This window comes from Lepidochelys kempii, chromosome 3 (genome assembly GCF_965140285.1).
Source record: "Lepidochelys kempii isolate rLepKem1 chromosome 3, rLepKem1.hap1, whole genome shotgun sequence".
NCBI classification, from domain to species: Eukaryota; Metazoa; Chordata; order Testudines; family Cheloniidae; genus Lepidochelys; species Lepidochelys kempii.
This window is the reverse complement of record NC_136382.1, coordinates 115760295-115782342: the sequence shown is the minus strand read 5'-3', so window position 1 is coordinate 115782342 and position 22048 is coordinate 115760295. Positions and strand designations below refer to the sequence as shown.

The following is a 22048-nucleotide window of genomic DNA, read 5'->3' as shown; positions in this document are numbered from 1 at the left end:
CTGCACCCCTCCCTGCACCACTGCCCTGAGCCCCTCCCACACTGTGCACCCCCTCCTGCAGCCCAACCCCCTTCCCTGAGCTCCCTTGTACAACCTACACCCCTTCTCTGCCCCAATCCCTTACCCTGAGCCCCTTCCTACACACCGCACTCCCCCCCACACCCCAACCCTACATTCATGGCCCTGCATGCAATTTCCCCACCCAGATGTGGCCCTCGGTCCAAAACGTTTGCCCACCCCTGTGCTAGAGCATTGCTGTTGGCTGTGACCTTTAAGAGGCATGCCTGGCTTAGATTCTCCTCCTCAAGCTATGGACATTAGAAAGTAAGATGGAGGATCCCCCTTTTGAAGGGGAGGGGTTTTTGCAGTGAAAAGACTGAGTTATCAATCTTGTGTCCTTTAGTTTTTCTAATAAATTGTCAATCTCTGGGATTGATTCCCTCTACTCAAAGAAGGCCCTTCACTCCCCTTTTTCTGATACTAGATGCAGAGTACCCCCAATCTTTAGTGTTTCTACTTTTTGTCATGTCAAAAATGCCAACACCACCAATAGCCTGTAGTCTCTCAGAGCCATTGTAGAAAAAGGCCTTTCAAACAAGTTTCCAAATCCAACCAGCTCACTTCCTTGTCAGCTCCTTCACCCCAGAAAATTAAGCCTCGGTTTGACAAGATTTTCAAGAGTTAGGAGCCAATCAACCAGCACTGTTCTGCCTCTGCATTTGAAGACAGGCTAGCCTACTTCATCAACGCATAGAGACAGATTATATCAAACCAATAAGTCTCAGAGATCATGGGGAAAAAGCTATGCTGTACCATTTGAAAGACGGCTTTCTCCAAAATGCCCTTACCTGTCCTGTTCAGGGACTCTTCTCATGAGGCGATTCTCGCAGAAGTGGAGAAGTTGCTTCTGATAGGAGCAGTCAAAGAGCTTCCTGCTTACCTCAGGGGTTTTACTCCTGATACTTTCTGGTAAAAAGGAAGGACTGGGGTGGTGGGCATTTTGGCTGATGCTACACATGAGGGAATTTAACAAGTACATCCAGAAGTTTTGGTTCTGTACACTGCTCTGGCCTCCATAATCCCTTTGTCGTCGGTCCTGGATTGGTTCATGACAATCTAAAGGATGTGTATTTCCATATCCCAATTTACTAAAATCATCAAAAGTAACTTTGATTCATGGTGGCTGGGCACCATTTCTAGTACCAGGTGCTCCCCTCTGGCCTTTCCCCAGCACCCAGGGTATTTACAAAATGCATCTCTGTGGTAGCGATGTATCTGTGGAATCAGGCTATTTTTGTTTACACTTATTTGGCTGATTGGCAGCTGCAGGCCGCTGTGCGCAAGGATCCATTGAGCCACGTGTGCTCCATGATCAATCTTTTCTCAGACCTAGCCTTTTTTCTCAACCTTCCAAAGTCAATCAAAAAGATTCCTTTTATAGGTGCCATATTGAACTCAGTAAAAGGGAGAGCTTTTCTGCCAGAGGAGAGATTTCTCAATGTGAGACAATGTCTATTAAAGACGCAAAGTTGCCCTACACCAAGGCTATGAGTCTTCTTGTGGATCTCATGGGGTACATGGCAGCCACTACCTATCTGACTTCCCAGCTAACCATGAGACTTGTGCAGCAATGGATGTTCCAGGTCTACACTCCAGGTTGGGACAGTCTTCAGTTATTGATCACCATGCCTCAGAACATTATAGTCTCACTACACTAGTGGTCAAGCAGGAAGAACATGCTTCAGGGTATGCAATTTGGCTCAGCAGAGACAGTGCCTAGATGCACAGGTGGTCCCTGAAAGGTCAGTTGATCAGACCATATTTTCCAGATGGGGTTGACCAACTGTGGACTGTTCACAATGAAGTTCAATAGAAAGTGTCATTGTTTATGTTCCAGAGCAGGCTTGGACAATCTATCTCTAGCAGATGCTTTCCTGCTGCACTGGGGGAAGAGTCTGATGTACATCTTTCCTCCTTTTCCCTTGAGACAGAAGGTAGTGCTTTAGTCTTTATTCAACTAGGACTGTGTCCCTAGCCTCTGTTTGCCAGAAGCTGGGAATGAGCGGCAGGGGATGGATCACTTGATGATTACCTGTTCTGTTCATTCCCTCTGAGCTAGATGGACCTTTGGTCTGACCCAGTAGGGCCATTTTTATGTTCTAGGACTCTTCCTTCCTATAAGTTAATTTCAGCATTACTTATCAATCTTTCCCACAAGTCCTGTAACTTAACTTCAAGCTGTCTCTGCATTATCACACTTCCCAACGCTCCTCCTCTAGTCCATGTTCTTGAGTCTGGCATGGTGGTGGAATAAACGGAGGTGGGAGGGCACTATCACTCCATATTTAGCCTTGCCCTCAGTACAACGGGATGCTGAAGGGAGGAGCAGGGGTACTAGTTGACATTGCTAGAATAGGGTTCTACCACAAGGTTGTGCCATATCCCTTAAGTGTGAATATGCAGAATCATCTTGAAGAACTCCAGTTACAAATAACAGGTTTCAGAGTAACAGCCGTGTTAGTCTGTATTCGCAAAAAGAAAAGGAGGACTTGTGGCACCTTAGAGACTAACCAATTTATTAGAGCATAAGCTTTCGTGAGCTACAGCTCACTTCTTCAGATGCATATTTCCACGATATGCATCTGAAGAAGTGAGCTGTAGCTCACGAAAGCTTATGCTCTAATAAATTGGTTAGTCTCTAAGTTACAAATAAGTAACCTTCACTTTTCCTTTCTGGATCTTCAATCTGCAAATCACCATCTCCAAAATACAGCTATGATTCCTTCATCTTGCCTCACCTGAACCTTTTTTATGGGGTCTTTTCATTAATTTAGTCTGCCTAAAGCCCTACTATCTAAATCTGTATTGAGAATCCACAGGCATAATCCTATTCCAGATAGTGGGACCATATCAACTCAGTTTTACCAGCATTTTTATACCTAAAGTTGTCCTCATTTCCTGAATTATCCCTGTCCCATTTTTAATCTTTACCCATGCTTGTTTACTCATTCCTTCGCTTGAGTTCTTGCTACCATACATATGCTGGTGTGAAACAAGTCTTCTGGGAACTGGATTGAAATTAATTCTTTTAATGTAAACCATCCAACTACTATCAACTAGTAAAAGCTTTTGGGCAGGACTAAATTTAGGCTGGAGTCAAACTGATAAGCTACTGTGAAAAGCACCCATTTGCAATTTGACACCTCCTCATCAATTATTAGGAGTGGACCCTATCCACCCAGACTAAATTGGCCTTGTCAACACTGGTTCTCCACTTGCAAGGTAACTCACTTCTCTTCATGTGCCAGTGTACATATTTATGCCTGTATCTGTAATTTTCACTCCATGCATCTGAAAAAGTGGATTTTTTACCCACAAAAGCTCATGCCCAAATAAATCTGTTAGTCTTTAAGGTGCCACCGGACACCTCGTAGTTTTTGTGGACACAAACTAACACAGCTACCCCTCTAAAGCCATTTTTCTTAACCTGGGTGTGGGCTTCTCTGGGAAGGTGCCAGACTAGTCCAAGGGACAGGGAAAGCTGCATGACATTAGATCCACCCTTCCGCCTACTAAGAATGTCCTCCCATGGTTCCAGATAAATCACTGGCTCCCTGCCTTCCGGGCAGTTTTTCTATCCTATCCCCTTTCCACCAGTACAGAAGTCACCCACTCACAATGAATATGCAGTAGTTGAGGATTTTGCTTTTGGGACAATTCAGCTACAGTTATCTAAGACCTTTGATAGGGGAAAGGTTTGAATGATCACAGGAGCATTCACAGAGATGAATTACTCAACTGGAGGGCTCCACTGGCAGCCTATAAAATTTTCCAGAACAGCTCTGGTGCAGGGATCTTGCTTTCTATATGGCTGAAGAACCTAGCCTAGACTTGTTCCTATATTAATAATAAACTTAACTAGACACCATTTGATTCCAGTAAGGGACAAACTATTAACTTTAGAAGTTAAATTTAGTATGTGTTTTTATTGTAAACTGAATGGTCTCATTCTTTTAGCAACAACCTGTTTTTTCCCATTCCTAAATTCAATTCTTATCCATCTTGGGAATAATCCATTAGCCTACCAGCCTCTCATGCATTTTAAGTCTGTATACTTTAATGTTTCAGCTAAATTGCTAATTCTCCACCTGGTGGATTTAACCACCTTTCTGAAATATGTAAACAAGCAAGGAGGACACACAGTGTCAAACAACGGCTAGTTTGGTCACCTCTTCCTAACTGTTAAATAGTTCCAGTGATTTGTCCTATGATTATACTGTATTACATTAGGAAAACATTAAAGTTGCAAAGTCAAGCATTTAAAAATTAGGAAATGCCAGAATTAAGGTTACTTGTGCAATCTTAATGCAGCCCGTTTGCGTGAACGTATGCATTATATAGTGGTCTATTACATGACCGTGTGCTATTTTTTCCTCACAGTGCACAGGATGCACAATACTAACTGGGTAGCTATTACATTTTTTTTTTAATTATCATTCTTTGTATGGCCCTATGCATTATTTACATATCATCCAAGCTGCACTGAACACAGATTTTCCACATAGACTTTGTTATGGTACTCACATAATAGTATCCACTTTCTTTACAGACCATTCATGAATTTATGTTCTCAAAACCCCTGTGAGGTGAAGAGTATTATCTTCATTTTACACAGAGGTTGACGGCACAGAGATGAATGCAAGGCATGTGAAATAAAAGTGGCTGAAACCCAACTTGAGAAACCTTGGGCCTGATTTTTCACAGAACCTAGCATTTTATAGCACATTTTATGTACAGAACTCCCCTTGACCTCAGTTGCGAGTATTCAGCACTTCTTCAAACCAAATGCCTCAAGTTTGGTCACCAAAAAATTAGGATCAGCCAAAATTTTGGTTTAGAATCATAAAATCATAGGCTTTTCAGCTCAGAAGGGACCATTATGATAGTCTAGTCTGACCTCCTGCACAATGTAGGCCACAGAATCTCACCCATCCACTCCTGTAACAAACCCCTGACCTATGTCTGAGCTACTGAAGTCCTCAAATCGTGGTTTAAAGACTTCTAGGTGCAGAGAATCCTCCAGCAAGTGACCCGTGCCCCACGCTGACTTGCCTGAACTCTGGGGCAGAGGAAGGGATAGAATCTAGGTCTGTAGGGCAGCATTCGACTCCTTCAGCCATGAGACCATCCTGCCTCTTCTTTGCCTCCTTTACTACACACCTTCCAGTTTCTGCAACAAACGAGGGAGGGTCCTAGAGACAACAGTCTTATTCTTACACAACCCTGATTCATCCCCCAAGCATCATCCATCTTTTGCACTGAATGAGGCAGGTGTCCTGTGGAAAAACAGCAAATTACATATAACTAAAGGTTTATAAATGGATATGCAGAAGGCAGCCAAATAAAGGTTGCATGAACTTAAAATATGTCATTTACTACCTTTTTAGTACTTGATTTTGCAGCTGTAATGTTTAATGTAGTTTTTTAGCGTAATATTTTGTTAAAAAACAAAAATTGAAGAAAAATATTATATGGAACCATATTAAACTCTTACATGGGTCATCAGCAAGATTGGGATTTTTAAATGCATAAACACATCCTCTGACACTTGAGCTCAGGGAATAAATGACAGTAATAGAAAGCTCTTATCTTCTGTATAGCTCTTCCACTTGAAAGGAGGGGACACACCTTGCCAGTTAATTTCACAGCTAGCTGCTAGACAGCACAGGAATGGTGAAATTCCAGGCCCTGAAAGGAAGTGTCTAGTGGTTACAGATCATTCCTGCCTCTGCTGTCCCCATCAGCTCTTGTTCCTATCCTACCTGCCCTTCCTTTTCCTGCTCCCATCCTCTTCTCCTGTCCTTATCTTTCCCCACTTCTCCCTTCCCCAACTCCTGCTCCCCTCCTGTCAATCTTCTCCCCCAGCACCTCTGTGCTCCTATTCCCTCCTCTCCCCCAGGCTCCTGCCTCTCTCCCATCTTCTGTCCCACCTCTGCTCCTGTCCGTTCACGGCCCTGTATCTTTCCCCTCCCCCTTTGCATTGTAAGCCAGGCTGTTGCTCCTGCCCCTCTACCTTGCATGGGGACCAGCAGGGATAGCACTGAGAGCCCAGAAAATACAGCCTCCCTTTCCTCAATTTCTATACCCAGCACCACAGGAGCCCCCAAGCTTCATTACTAAAGAATGGCAGATTGTGATGTGAGAAGTACAAACTAAACTAGACACTCAATTATAAAAAATTTAAAATACGAGATTTCCACACAATCAGCAAGGATGCTAAGATCTCTTCTGAAGAAAACATACACATAACAACAGAAGAAAAACCTGCTAAATATAAGGATTATTTGACCTACAGTGCAACCTACACAAACACCGTCTATATATAAGCAACCACTCTAAAATTATTCCAGAAATCTCCAGAATATTGTTTAGGAAGCAATTAATTTTTGCTGGTCTCTGGAGTGAGAGGTTTTTTTGTTTGTTTGGTTTTTTTTTTTTATTTCACACTTTTCTTCTGTAAGAATTAAGACTGTGCACACAACCCCAGTGCATAACCTTTACAAGTTGAAAGTTTCCATCATGCAAGTTCTCCTACAAGAGCTAATTAAGAAGGTGAAGTGACACCACCAAATTTTAAAAAGTCACTTCCCCTCACCCTGTTATTATAAGAAACTGAAAATTGCTTATAAAAGATGAGAGAAAATAAAATTTGTTTCTTCAGTTTACTTTAGGCTTTTTATAGTTCTCTTCCAGAGATGTTCAATGTTTCCTCTGTTGTTTATGTGGATCTTTCAAAGAGCAACTGGGTAGGAAAAAAATTGATTGTAAAATTATAGAAATTGGCAAATATAATACCTGAAACAACTTTGTTTTTAAATACTAACTAGATTTCAAGTGGATGTTGACCAGTTAAGCACTCAAACTGATTTTGTACATACACAGTATCCCATTAATTTTAAATGTATGATACAATTTGGGGGAAAACTATGGAATACTGTAAATACTTATCAATGCTATTCAGTTAAGCAGGTGTGATTTTGTACTTTTTCCACTGAAGAGTTCAATAATGGCATAAGCTTTTAACTATGCAAGTATGGAAGCACTCAGTAAAAGCAGTAGTATTTTGTTTTTTAAATATATTAATTTGTGCCCTCTCTTACAAAAAGTATACAATCATTCACATTGATATATAATAGAGTAGCTCTCTGAAAAATGTCATACTCTAGTCAGGAGAACAGAGTCATATTCTGAGGTTGAGTACAGTTAAAGTTGGGCTCAAGTATGAAGCTGAACTGGGAAGGAGGCTGAGTCTGGAGATAGAGACCTGCATTCCAATTTTCCAGTTTTACACTTGACACAGGATATAGGAGAGATGATTTATGCTACTTCTGTACTTGGTGTATTCTCAGACTCATGTACGCTCTGGCCGCAACAGCCACATGGGCTGTTCACCCAACTGAGGCTAGTGCATTCCAGTAACACTCTCAAGGGAAGGAGGAAAGATGCAACACCTTTTCATTATTACCTGGAAATACATGAGCTATAATCTGTACAGAACTACTACCACTTATCACCTAGGAGAAATCCATCTGCTTCTAACTGGCCAGGGGGTTTCGTTGAAAGAGATACAACTGTCCTGTTAAGTGGAAAAGAAATATTGTGAAGAGCAGGAAGGCAAGTAGTTATTCAGGGCACGGACTCTACTCTAGCTTTAAAGGGACCAAACATCTCTTAAAGGCACCCCTGGAAACAATCATTAGTATCAGTCAGCCTGAACTGGATTAAAGTCAATAGGGCCATCTGATTCTAGACACCCCACAGCAGACTCAAGACTGGCACTGAGAGCTGTGCTGTAGTCTCTTAGTTTAGGGTTAGTACTAATTATTACATTTACCAAAAATAAAAAAATCACTTGAGGGGTTTGGGTGTTTAGTCCAGGCTTCTCCCACTGCTAAATTGAATTCTTACTTGCATGCATTGACAATGGGATTAACATGCATCTTCATCATCCTCGCAGCACCCGTACCATCATTGGTGTCCACTGATCTAAATCATAGTATGCGGTACTTGTGAGTAATATATTTTTTATCTGGGTGCAGGACACTTGGCAGGACAGAATAAGGTCTACTGTTATGATAGGATTGGAGCCTGTAGCCCATAGTCACATGAATAGTCATTCCTGTTCTCAAGTCCTGTATTCAAATAAGTAAGGCTTGCAGGATCAATCCAGTATTTTAGTCAGTTTGATTGTGCCTGTCAAAAGTAGTACAAGGAAAGTAAAACCATTTCATTCATCTAGTATTCAGTGACAAAGGGGAAGAAATCTGCTTTTACAAATATGATGTGGCTCAGATTCAAATAGGAATCTTTTCTTTGACTGATGGGCTTTGATCAGACCAAGGGTCCTTTTACATCAAGATATCAGATTACCATTGATTTAGAAAATGTTATGAAGTTTACAGGTCTATAAACTGTTGATGTAAATCTAACTATTAAATACAAGTATTTACATTTTCCTCCAACTTTAGAGCCTGATTATCCTTCTCTTATGCTGATGTGAATGAATAACTCCACGGAAGACACTGGAGTTACACCAAAATAAAGCGGTTTAAATAGGACACTCAAAGCCCTATCCTTCAATTATCAAATAGAAAGCTTGCCAGAAATGTATTTGTTTTCCTCTTCTGAGTAGCCCAGAGATTTATCTATAATTATTTCACTTTAAAATTATGGTTTTGCTGTTCTCAGTGAGAGTAGCATCTCTCAGTGTTTTGTGTAAACTCCATATCTTAAAACATTTGGCTTACCAGCTATGTTAATTTATATTTCAAGTAGTCAAATCAAGTATGAACCACTGTCAAAAGGAGCACAGACCATTCTGGCAAGTAGATCAGAAATGTTCCCATTTACTAATTAAATAAGTGCTGTAGAAACTTCTTTAAATCACACATTCACACACACATGGAATTGAACAAGTCAAAGGTGTTGCAGTCAACCACACACATAGGGATATGATACTGTTTATTCACAATACCAGAACATTAGTACACATTATAAACTACCAACTTTGAGTTTGGTGAGCACAAAACCAACTGAAATAAATTTTTTTTTTTTACTTATCAACTGTAAAGTCTGATTTAAGATTTTGTTTGATAATTCAGATTTTAAAAGTATTTAATTTTTTATGGGCTAGATTCTCCCTATGAACCCAAACTGAGAGCACCCCTGCATACATGCAGAGACCCACTGACTTTAATGGGACTTCCTGCAAATGAATCTGTCAAGATGTGTGTCTAAGCTTGTAGGATCAAGCCCTCCATCAATTTAGTGCTCGTAAAATGTGATGACAGACAGCCCTGCAAACTGCAGTTGCCCACTGTGTCTCAATCATGACTGGCTCTACAGGTGAAAAGTTTGTTTATTCTCTGTTATTTGTGCACCACATGAACACCTGTCCCCTACGAACTAGGCTGAGACAAGTAAGTTCACCCACCATGCTATTTAACAGCCATCAGAAAATTCTCTTTACTCCATAACATGGATCAAATTCAAACAGTTGACATGGTGTTATATCCTGCTCCTGTCAAATGGAAAAACTTCCTCTGATTTTAATAATACCAGGACAAGCCCCCTAGAGGGTAAAGTTTTATAGCTAGTGCTGGTCAAAGATTTTTCCACCAAATTGTTTTGATGGAAAATTAGGTTTTTCAACTAATTGAAATTTTTGGTGAAAAGTGTTTGCTTTCTGCCTTAAAACTTTTGATTTTTCAGTCAAAAAACCTGAAATTTTCAGCAGAAAATCTATTTACTGACCAACTCTATTTGTAACATATATACATACACACACAAGTGTTAAAGTTCAGGTCTGGACTTTGAGACTACAGAAGCGCAGCAAAGAAAAATACATGTAGACCGCTGAGAAGGTGGGATGCTTCCATTTATCAGATGACTTCCCATTGCCCTCTCCAAAGGCGAAAGCCCACCCTTAATTCACATTAATGTCAATGGCCAATTGCAAAGTATTGAAATTTGTAAATAGGTAAACAATTCAAAGACCAAGGATCACATCAAACATCAATGTATTTTGTTCAAATTTATTTATGCTACTTTAGAATACACAAGTATTCTGCACAATATATCAAATCTTTGTAAGATGAGGTCTCACTCCAGTACTACCCCTCCCTTTCCTTCCACTACAAGGAATGGGCATAGTCACAAGTGTGAAAGCTGCAGAGCAAACTTTTATAAAAGATTTTCTAAACTTTTAAAACTAGAAGTATTTTAAAACTACAGGCAAAGAGTATGAAGAACTAAGACATTTCAACTGCATTTATACTTGAGTAATGTTTTAACTTAATATTTTAGACTGCAGAGTTTAGGTATTATATATTTCACAGTTCTGCAAAATGTAAAACCTGTCTTACCTAAATTAACCTCTTAGGGTAGGTCTACATAGCAGTTAAACACCCAAGGCTGGCCTGTGTCAGCTGACTTGGGCTTGCAGGGCTCAGGCTATAGAGCTATAAAACTGCAGTGTAGACATTTGGGCTCAGGCTGGAATCCCGGCTTTTGGACCCTTCCCCTAGCAGGGTCCCAAAGCTTGGACTCCAGCCCCAAGCCAAAGTCAGCTGACACAGGCTAGCCACAGGTATTTAACAGTTGTGTAGATGTACCGTTAAAACCCAGTACTAAAGTAAAGCCTACTATACTCTGCAGTTTCTGCTTTGCCAGGTCTTTGCCATCCCCTTTACAACAGATGTTATTTCAACTTCCACATTAACTAGTGCGACCTGAGCAAGGGCACAACCATTTGCAATAGATAAAACCACCTAGATACATCTTAAAGCCTTGTTTTATCACAAAAGGTGCCTGTCGCTGATGACCAGAACCAGACCAAGACTTTACCATGGATTCAGAAATGGTGCTGACCAGACAGTACTTGGCTACCCTTACCATTAAGCCACATCCAGCACTGGATCAGTTCTGCCCAGTGCTGACAATGGGTATTTTTAATAATGTAGACAAGGTTTAAGTGGATGTTTTAAACTGCATTTTAAACTTAGTTTAGTATCCACACCCAGTTTCAAGTATAATTTTGAAGATGCCACCCTGGCAGAGGGGCACTCCTGAGCAGTGCGAGGTGCTCTCACTGGCTGAGCACTGCAGAAAGAAAGAGCAAAACCCAAAGTAGGCAGGTCCAGGGAGTTTTGGAGTATGCAGTGGGTGTGTGGGCACCGCAGGAAGGCGGCTATGCACTCCTCCACCCCAAGTCCAACCAGGCCACTCTGGTCTGCTGTGTCTGAAACAGGCCCCGACATGAGCCAGGCCTCGGATCCCCCTCCCCAGGAGCAGGCTGCGCCCTCGGCAGCAGGATGTGGTTAGGGCTGGGGGAAGCTACACTCGGGCTTCACCTCCTGCGCCCCCCTCCCCCACGGTTTTTAAAGGGGCAGCTCCCCAACAATAACGCGCGGTAGGGCTGGCTCCGGGGCTCCATTCGGCCGGGGGAGGGGGAGCTGTAGCTGGCGGCTGGGAGCAGGGGCTGAACGGGGAGCCCCGGCCCGGTGCGGCCTGTGCTCGGCACCGCGAGAGAGAGAGCGAGAGAGAGGGGAGGGGCGGGGTGGCTCCTGCTGCTGCCGCCACCAGCGCTCGCCGCCTCCCCTCCCCCCCCCCCGGCGGGGGCTCCTCGCTGCAGCCTCTGTGCTCCGCTCTCGGTCATGTGACCCTAACGTAACCGGACAGGAAAAGCCGCCGCCGCCGCCGCCGCGCTGACTCCGTTGTTGCTGCTGCTGCTGGGCGCGGAGACGGCGGCGGCCCGAGCGGGACCAGGCGCCACAGCGGCCCGAGCCCCCCAGGTGAGCGCCCTGCCCCCGGGCCCGCAGGGGGGCCGGGGCCGCTCCCACGTGCCCGATCCCCGCCGCACCGAGCCAGCCGGGAGAACGCGGGCTCCGGCGGAGCGGCTGGGCCCGGCCCCCGCTATTGTGTGTGAGGGGAGCGGGCCCGGGCCGGCCGCGGGGGCCTCGGGCGCTGGAGCGGGCGGCGGCGGCCGGGCTGGCGGGGGACAGGGGGCGGCAGCAGCGCCTGGCGGCGCCGGAGTTCCCTCGCCTCCCGACTGGGCGGCTCCATCCGGGCCGCGCGAGGCCAGGGGAATGGGGGCCGCGCGGGGAGGGAGGGGGGGAGAATCAGATCCCTTTCTCGCACGCCCTCCCCTCCTCCGGCCCGCGCGGGGCTCGGTTCGGTCGGTTGGGGCCCACTTGCCCTCGCGCTCTCTCCCCGCCCCTCGCGCCCGAAGCGGAGCGGCCCCCTGCGGCGGCATCCGGCGTGGGGGAGGGGCGAGGGCTGAGGGAGCCGCGCGAAGCGGGAGGGGGCGGCTCCGTCTGCTTCTCCTCAGCAGGCTGGGCGGCCCTGGCGGCAGCGGTGGATCCCGTCTCGCGCGCCCTGGCGGCTCCGCTCGCGCTGCGTCTTGCTTGCGCCGGCTCCGTCCCGTCCGTGCGCGCGTGGAGGGCGCGTCGCATGCGCTAGGGGGCGGAGCCCAGCCAGTAAGAGCGGCGCGCGGCCACTCAACCTTCCGCCTCGGCGACCAATCAGAGCGCGTCCTTAGTCCCTGCTGCCACAGGCCGAGCGTGACTCCTGAGGGGGTGAAGGAGCAGCCGCGAGACTCCACCCCCCCGCCGCGCGCCAGAGCCCGCTGCCCGCGGGGCTGGGGGAGGGGAGTGCTGTGGTGTGCCGTTGAGATCACGGCAACTGGGCCTAGCCCTGCAGGCCCAGGCCGCGCCCAGCCCGGCCCGCTCTGCCCGAAGGGGTCTGGCGGCGCAACCCCCATGGCTGAAATAAGCCGCTGTCCCCAAGCCCAAGCGGCAGTGTCCGGGGGGCGGCAGTGACAGGAACCTGGCTGGGTGGGTCGGGCGGGCGCGGACAATTGTCCGGGGCGGGCGCAGCCGCCAGCCAGAGCCCCGCTGCCTTCGCTCTGGGAGCGGCTGGTGTCCTACCCGCCCAGCACCAACCTGGCGCTGGAGGCCGCGCCCCGCTAGCGTGAGCCCGGGGGCTCGCTCGCTTGCAGCTCGGCAGGCATGGGGCCCGGCTCGGCACACGGCCTGCGCTGGGGCTCAGGTAGCGGCCAGGTTTTAATAAGGTGTTTACTGTAGTCTGGCTGATATAGCAAACCAGCCCTACGCCATGGCACCTTTTGAAAGTCTCCAGTCTCCCAACCCTTCCAATGGTACCCCGTCCCGATGAAGTGGACTGTAGCTCACGAAAGCTCATGCTCAAATAAATTTGTTAGTCTGTAAGGTGCCACAAGTCCTCCTTTTCTTTTAACTTCTTTAAGGTTATTTGTCATGATTTTCTCTTCATAATTAAATTGACCTGATTTTTCACTTTTATATTTTGGTTCTCCATAACAGACTTCTTCTAAATGTTTGCAAAGGGACAATTCAGTGAATTATGGTTTTTATCTGTTACTCAGTTTACATGACTTCAAAAACTGATCTTTAGAAATGATCACCAGCAGAACAAAGTAGCCCATCCAAGCTATGCTGCCAGCAACTTAGCAATAGGATCTTCTCCATAATACTAAGCACAGAGATATTTCCATGTGGTAAAGTTGTTTTAAATACAAAATTGTATTATTGAGACTGATTTATTATACTAACCTCATTTAGCTAATACTTCAACCTAATGATCATATAATAAAGTCATGAATTTTCTTAGGCTGAAAACTACGTAGATATTCTAAAACAAAATAAGGTAGGCGGTTCCCTCACTCTTTTCCCTTTCACCAGGGTGTGTGTGAAGATGGAATTAGTTTTTAGTGCTTTGATTCCAAAGACTTTATCATTTTTGAGTACCAATAAATGGGATAGGTGTACGCACATACTGAGATCATGTCATCCTGGATAGTAATTAAGCCAGCTCCGGGATGGAATGTAATTGCCGTTCAGTAGCCACATTGACTCTGCAGTTTAGAAAAGGAAAAATACTGTATCCAGGACAAGCTTAGGTAGTAGAAGGTAAATAAAGAATGCCTCTTAATACGTGCTACCACCCCCTGGATCGTTACTACCTCCTATTTCACCTAAAGGTCTTCTATCCAAGTACAAACTGGACCCAGCCCTGATTAGTTTGTAAATCCTGAGATGTTCTCAAAAATATTGCATAAAAATGAAGGCTTGATCTTGCAAAATTTTCCATGTTGTCAGAGTCTACTTGAATGGAGCACCCACCTAACAGGATTGGAACCTGAACTGTGAATGTGCTTTTTTGTTGCTGATAAATTCTCAAAAGTAAATATTTGATCTATCATAATATTTGCAGAGCCACAAATATCAAATGCCAACTTGTGTGCTTTATGGCCTTTATGATGTTGGAAAGTAATTTTTTCCTATTAAGCAGTAGTTTTTGTAACAAAATACTGCTTTTGTACACTGCATTCTTTCTTCCCCGCTCATGATTCACTTTACACATAGAATTGTAGGACTGGAAGGGACCTTGAGAGGTCTTCTTGTCCAATCTCCTGCACTCAGCAGGGTGCAGATGGCGCTGGGGGTGGGACAGGACAGGAAGGGGGCATGCTTGGGGGAGGAGGTGGAAAGAGGAGGGGAAGGAGTTGAGTGGGTGTGGGAAGAGGTGGGGTGGAGCCTTATGGGGAAGGGGTGAAGTGGGGACAGGGCCTGGGGCTGGGGAAGGTTTGGGGGTCCGTGAACATTTTAAAATCAAAATGGGGGTCCTTGGGTTGCTAAAGTTGGAGAACCACTGCTCTATGCCATTACCTAAATCTTTGATGAAGATATTGAGCCAGACCTAGAACTGATCCCTGTGGGACCCCACTTGATATGCCCTTCCATCTTGACTATGAACCACTGATAACTACTCTCAGGGAACAGTTTTCCAACTAGTTATGCACCCACCTTATATTAGCTCCATCTAGGTTATATTTCCCTAGTTTGTTTATGGGGTGATCATATTTCATAATTTCATATGAACGTCTGTGTCAGTGCAATGTATTGAAGCAGCCTGGTGCCTAATGGCAGTCACAAAGTGTAATAATACCTTGGTCCTTCAGCAGGTTTGAAAAACCTCTAATACCTACTACTACAATAACTAAACCTGTTACCTAAGGTGAAATACCTACACCACCATCCCTCTCCTGTAATTGAAAGGGAAAATACAGTTTTGCATTGTTGTAATATTGTTTAAAATGTTCTATTAAACTTTGGAAACCAACTTTCTGTATGTCCTGGGGTCTTGTTACACTTCCCCCTTTCTGGCTTCACTGTATCTTTCTTTTCTATTATGGAGCATGTATGTTTTTCTTAATTGTTGTGGATGTTTGTTTTCCTGCCTACACCTTCCACTGCTTTATACCCATTCCTCCTTTTCCTACTGTCTTTTGTACTCTATTTTCATCTCTCGCTTCTTTCCAAAGTCTCTCTTCTGTACTTTATCCCTCCTCATTTTCTTCTTCCCATTATCATCCTTGCCCTACCCACGCACTCACTTACACTCACACACGCACTCATCCACTCAAAGGCTTTCTTGGCCCCCTGTCCTAAAAGTTAAAAATATCAGGTCGTAGAGGATGCTGCGCTCCCTACTCTGCCTCCAACTCTTGAGAAAGTAGTAACAACTCCTGAGCTGCTTCTCTACTGCACTGTTTTGTGCATTCACCTCCTTAATCCTGAACAAAATCAGTAATGGCACCCTTGGACTGCTTTGTTGCTGTTCAGCCTCTTCCTTAATACAGCATCAACCTCTCAGCTGCTTCTGCTCACAGGTTTGCCCTCAGGGGAAAAAGTCAGCAAGTATAGCACCCCTGGCTACTGTTGCCGGCTCCAAATTATTACTCACTCTGGGAAAGTGAGGTTTTCCAAGCCCTGTTTGAATTTTCAGTTGCCCTGCAGGTAGGTGTTTACTTTTACACGTGTTTGTCAGTGATCTCCTCTACCCACACTGAATTGTATTGATGGAGGTGATTGAAATCCTGAGGAGGTAAAGGTCTACCAAGTGACCAGACTATAATTATATAAAAAATTAGTAGCAAAAACCTTCAATACAATTTCCCCTTAAAAATAAATTCATTCGTCTCTTACTCATCTTCTTTCTTTTGTCTCTCTTTCCCTTCTCTTGGATTGTGTATATTTATCTCTTAGGTATCTCCTATTCTAATACCCTATTTCTACCACTGTATTGTTATGTGATCCTGAGCAAATCAGTCAACCCTCTATAAAATGAGGATATTTACCTACTTATAAGACACTGTTTATAAAGCACCTTGATACTCTTGCATGAAAGGTGCAGTAGAAGCACAACGTATATTGAAAAAGAATCTTCATGTACATCTACTGTTAAGTAAATACTTTTACATAAATGTCATTTGCTTTTCAGAGTGTAAAAAATGGATCTGGCCAACCACGGACTTATACTGCTACAGCAGCTAAATGCTCAGAGGGAGTTTGGTTTCCTGTGTGACTGCACGGTTGCTATTGGTGATGTCTACTTCAAGGCACACAAATCTGTCCTTGCTTCTTTCTCCAACTACTTTAAGATGTTGTTTGTCCATCAGACCAGGTAACTATAGAAAGGTTGACTGTTAAAATGTTATTCATTTAACTTGGCTAAAAAAATCTAGCTGCATTCTGAAGCATTAAAAAAGCGATCATTTGATTTTTTTGTTAATATTCGTAGAGAACCCGGAATCTATTCTTGTTTGCAAACAAGGAAAGTCCTCAAGAAGTGGTAAGGTTGAAATTGTGTTTCATTGGAGTCCAGCTAACTTCCAAAACTAATATTATACTTCAGCAAAAATTCTTCACCTTCAAAAAACAAACACTCATTAGAATATCTCGAAGTGAATGGTTAAGGTAGCCAGCATTGTCTACACTTCTCTGTAGTTCTTGGTCACTGTCATCCACCCAAACTTAACTTTATTTCCTCAACTCTGCAAAAGAATACCCAAGAGCCAGTAATTAATTACTAGGAGAGTAAAATCTGTTAGACGTTTGTTTTTTATCTTTGCTCCATAAAAATTGCAAAAACATTACAAAGTTAAGATTTGGTGGTGTGATTGTGAACAATGAAGGATTACATGGCAGTGGAGCACAAGCTGCATCCCTTAGCTGTTTATTTCCAGACATTGTAAAAAAAAAAAATTGGGGCAGAGGGGCTTTTTTTTTAAGGGTAGAATTCGTGGAAAGCAGGTATTGTTATTGGGTGTTAGCTGGACTCTAGTGAACAAGTTCAACCTTAACTCTTAAACATTTTTTGAACTAGGACTAAAATTTTGAATCTGATATATAAGGTCCACAGGTAGAGAGCCAACTCAGATAGTTCTAACACCCATCAAGGTGGTGCTCCCTCCCTGCACATTTTAACAAGAGCTGGAGAGGAGAAAGTTATACCTGAGGAAAAAATGGGAGTGGAGGACTGTGGAGAGAGGGAAGCCTCTTATTCAGATTGAAGGTAGTGGGGCAGGAGCCTGTGGGAACAGTGTTCCCATATTCTGTAGCACTGTTGACCTCACTCACGGTATGGGTGAGGTCATGCCACATTTTATACAGAAGCTTCCTGATGGCAGTGGCATAGTACCTGCACTTAACCCCCCCCCCAAAAAAACAGGACTATACCCCTGATTAAATTGTTAATGTCTGCTATCTAGAAAATTAAGCATTTAAAGTTTACCATGAATAAGAGTCTCTGCCTGTCGCTGTCCCTCCAGTCCCTTCATCCCCCCTACTCCTAACCTCTTGCTTCCCTTCTCCAAAGCCCTTCATCCCAAGACCAGATAGCATAGCTCTATGCCAACGTCCTTTGCCCTCAGGCCCTACCCCTTCTCATCCGTTGCCCCTTTATCATGCCCCCTACTGTCTCCTCCCCAACCTCTGCCTTGATTCAGCAGTAGGTAATCCTATAAACAATTGTAATATTGCGCTGTATACATGTGAAAACAGCTTCTTAAGATTATGGCCTAAATTTAGCCATTAGCAAGATTTTAATATAAGACTGGTTGGGTGGGCGACGGAGGGAATCCTTGTAAATTGCAGAATATATTGTGTGGGACAGCAAATTCATAACAGCAGAAAAGAATTATTATCTTAGGGTCTGTCAGAACATATTTATGTTTCAAAGCAATTGGTTTACTGAGAATAAGATTGCCATTTTTCAACTGGCCAAATAAATTAATGCCTTTTGCCCCATCTACAAACCATATCTCTTATGACAAGCTCCCCCCTGTCTTTCCAAGCAAAACTAATCATTGCTGGAATTGCAGGTTGGTATGAGCTATGGGGATTATTGGTTATTGTTTTACACTTGGACTTTTAGCATTCACACATTTATAATTTAACAACAACAAATGTGATTCTCCCTATGTTTCAAAAATCTCCCTATGTTTCTGCATGGCACTTGTAGAAGTGTTATATTTAGCTATGATGCTGCATAAATGCAAGGATTGGTTCCTGCACATATGACCTTACAGTCTATCGATTGGAGCTTTCTTTCTTTAATGTGTTAGGATGACAGATGACTGCTAGTATTTCCTAAAATTCAGTTAAAATGAGGAGGTCATTTTTAAGAGCAAATACATTTTGTAATAAATTTTATGTTTATATTTCAAACATATAACACTAATTATTTTTTATTCAGACTTGAGTGACCTAGATTAGATTCTAGAGACTTTTCCTTATCTCATTGTTTACTAAACAATTATTTTTCTTTTAGTGAATGTGTCCGTTTGAAAGCAACTGACATACAACCAGATATCTTCAGCTATCTCTTGCATTTGATGTATACTGGGAAGATGGCACCTCAGCTCATTGACCCAGTTCGATTAGAACAGGGAATAAAGTTTCTGCATGCATATCCACTGATTCAAGAGGCCAGCCTTGCCAGTCAGGGTACCTTTTCTCATCCAGATCAAGTTTTTCCATTAGCCTCTTCTTTATATGGCATTCAAATTGCAGATCACCAGACAAGACATCCCACTAAGGTTACCTCAGCAACTGACAAACTTGGGCGAGAACCAAGGCCACAGCCTTCCAGGATGAGCCAAGAACCCGTGTCTGAGGGCTCACAGCTCTCACGGTTGGCTTCAAGTCTGCCACAAGTGACCCGGACAAATATGACCACTTCTGACCCTTTGCAGTCTTCACTGTCTCCAGAATTGGTTTCCACTGCTGGTAATAGTTCTCCTCCAGAGGAGGAAGCCAACATGGAAGCATCTTCTTCAGATGAACAGCCTGCTTCACTCACAATAGCACATGTCAAGCCAAGTATTATGAAAAGGAATGGAAGCTTCCCAAAATACTATGCCTGCCACCTCTGTGGTCGTCGGTTCAATCTGCGAAGCAGTTTGCGTGAGCACCTCCAGATCCACACAGGAGTACCCTTCACATCAAGCCAGCAGGGAGAAAGTAGCATTTCCCTGTCTCTTTGTAATAATGCAGCTGAAAAAGATGCCATGGAAGTGCCTGAAGCGGGAATGATTAGTGACAGTGAGCTGCAACAGATCTCAGATTCCCCAATAATTGATGGACAGCAGCAGGCAGAAACACCACCACCATCAGACATTGCAGACATAGACAACTTGGAGCAGGCAGATCAAGAAAGAGAAGTTAAAAGACGGAAATATGAATGTTCCATCTGTGGACGCAAATTTATTCAAAAAAGCCACTGGAGGGAGCATATGTACATACATACTGGCAAACCTTTCAAGTGCAGCACTTGCGACAAAAGCTTCTGCAGGGCCAACCAAGCAGCCAGACATGTGTGCCTAAATCAGAGCATGGACACATATACTATGGTGGACAAACAGACTCTGGAACTCTGTACTTTTGAGGAAGGCAGTCAAATGGACAACATGTTAGTACAGACCAACAAGCCCTACAAATGTAACTTGTGTGACAAAACATTTTCAACTCCCAATGAAGTGGTCAAACATTCGTGCCAAAATCAAAACTCTGTCTTTTCTCTAGAAGAAGATAGATCCATTCTGCTTGGTAGTGAGGACACAGAAGCTACAGAGACTGATAACTCAGTGTTAACCTCCATCAAAAAGGAGCAGGAAGCAGTGTTGTTAGACTGAAGGTGAAACCTATCAATTTTTTAAAGTTATTCATTTGTATCAAACTAATACTCCCCCTGCAACCAGAACTACGCTGGCATGGTAAAAAATTGGATCTTGCCCCTCCCACAAATAAATAAAAGTCCTTTGCCTCAAGCCACAACATAATTGATTTTAATACAAAGGAAAGTGTGTAAAGGTAATTAAGCTAACTTTGTCAATAGTCCTAGTAAACTCAAATTTAAATAGATTTTAAACAGATTTTAGATTATTTAAATGCATACTTAGATGCAATGAAGTGTGTAATGAGAAATAAAATACCATTTTGGTAAACAAAGAATATATATATATTTAATTATAATTATTTTCTCTGGTAACAAGTCTTCCTTTTGAGAAGAAATAGCAGATGATGCAGCGTGCTTTTTAGAGCTACATGTACAAACTCTGTAAGATAACTAAAAAAGGCTTAAATTTTTTCACCATGAACCCAGGAAACTTTGTTTTTAGTCTTTAGTTTTTCCTCAAGTATTCCCTGGGGTATGTATTTCAGGTATCATCATTGACATTATGTCCATTCAAGAAAATTTAGTTACTTAGTCAACTTTGACTAAAGTAGCAGTAATAATAATGTGATGGCAATCTTTTTATATGTATATATAGAAAGTGTGTGTGTGTGTGTGTTTGGTATATACAGGTAAATTAATGCACACACCCTATCTAAAGAATTGGGCATCTGCTTTCAAGTTCAACCAAAAAGGTCCATACATTTTAGTTATTTGACAGACTAGCCATTTTACACAACACTTATTTTTAAATTAAATTTAAACTGCCCCAGGATGTGTGCATTTTTATTATCATGTTTGAATGGAAACTAATATAATTAGTGCTGTCACCCAAGACATGGAGGAAACTAGAAAATAGAGAAATTGCATACTAGTGAGCACTGTGCAGTTATCAGTGCTGCATTCACACGTGCTGTAACAATAGATCCAAGTCATTCCTGATATGAGAGGAGGGGGGAGACTTGATCACCTTATTCACACAAGTAGTCTCAGACTTCAGTGGGTCTAATTGCATGAGTTAAGGTGGAAAAGATTTGGCCCTTTGTTTAATATTGTCACCTTCTAGCAGCAGACAGAGGGAAAGGTGGCTATGGATCATGGTTGTTTTAAAAGTGAAGCTGCAGTACTGGCCAGTGAATTCTGTTTAAGGGATTCCCATCACTTTAGACTCCAAGGCAAGTATGCAAACGCTGGGAGGGCAAATACCATAGCATTAGCTATTGCTCAGGATAGCACTGCATCTTTGTATTTAAAATCAAGTTGCTGATTTTTATATTTAATTTTTTATAGATGCCTGGATTTTTTGCCAGTAGCCTAAAAACTGACAGCAGTAAGGAAGCCCACTGATCAGTCATTGGGCCAATAGGAAGGCTTATGTAGGCAGAGTAAGTGCCCCACCATAAATGGAGGTGCGGGGGGGCGGGGCACAAACCATAGCTCTGCTCTGTGTATTTGTTTAAATTGAGTATCATCCTATTTTGTGTATAGTTAAGTTCTCAGATTTGTAAGTTTTTATACATCATTTCATTGAATAAAAATTGAATTAAATGGAATGTGATTTATTTTGAGTCTGATCAAAGATTATTGGCTTGTGATCTGTTCAATAGGACTCTTTTTGAAGCAGTATAAAAGCTATGGGAAGCATGCAGCATGAGATGTTAATAAAATTCTTTCATATAAGTGAACAAATGGCTTATTTAAGAAAATTACACCTGCCTAAAAATAGTGGATTCAGAGCAAAAGTACCATCTGAACCTTAAGTTTAGTACTGCTGTGATAGACTGACAGAACTAAAATAAATTAAGAATTTACTGCACAGTATAACCTTCAAGGATGAGTGTCCCCATGAATTGCTTTACTATATCAAAATAATGTCACGCTATGTCTTACTGTTTATTCTCTACTTTCAGTGCTGTCAGTTTTAAGTCTCATT

The 22048-nt window shown here is 43.1% G+C and overlaps 1 protein-coding gene across 1 annotated transcript; it reads left to right on the top strand.

Moving 5' to 3' along the window:
• The first annotated feature begins 11634 nt into the window (after positions 1-11634).
• On the top strand, positions 11635-21663 carry ZBTB2 (zinc finger and BTB domain containing 2). Its single transcript, XM_073337657.2, has 3 exons — positions 11635-11852; positions 16381-16563; positions 18712-21663. The coding sequence occupies exons 2-3, from the start codon at positions 16391-16393 to the stop codon at positions 20072-20074; spliced, it is 1536 nt and encodes a 511-aa protein (XP_073193758.1). The 5' UTR covers positions 11635-11852; positions 16381-16390; the 3' UTR covers positions 20075-21663.
• The last annotated feature ends 385 nt before the right edge of the window (positions 21664-22048 follow it).

What these genes read in the sequence shown, in the direction of transcription:
- ZBTB2 (XM_073337657.2), top strand. Translation starts at nt 16,391, where the DNA reads ATGGATCTGGCCAACCACGGACTTATACTGCTACAGCAGCTAAATGCT. An exon ending in TTGTTTGTCCATCAGACCAG is followed by an intron (nt 16,564 to 18,711) that starts GTAACTATAGAA and finishes TTTTTCTTTTAG; the next exon opens with TGAATGTGTCCGTTTGAAAG.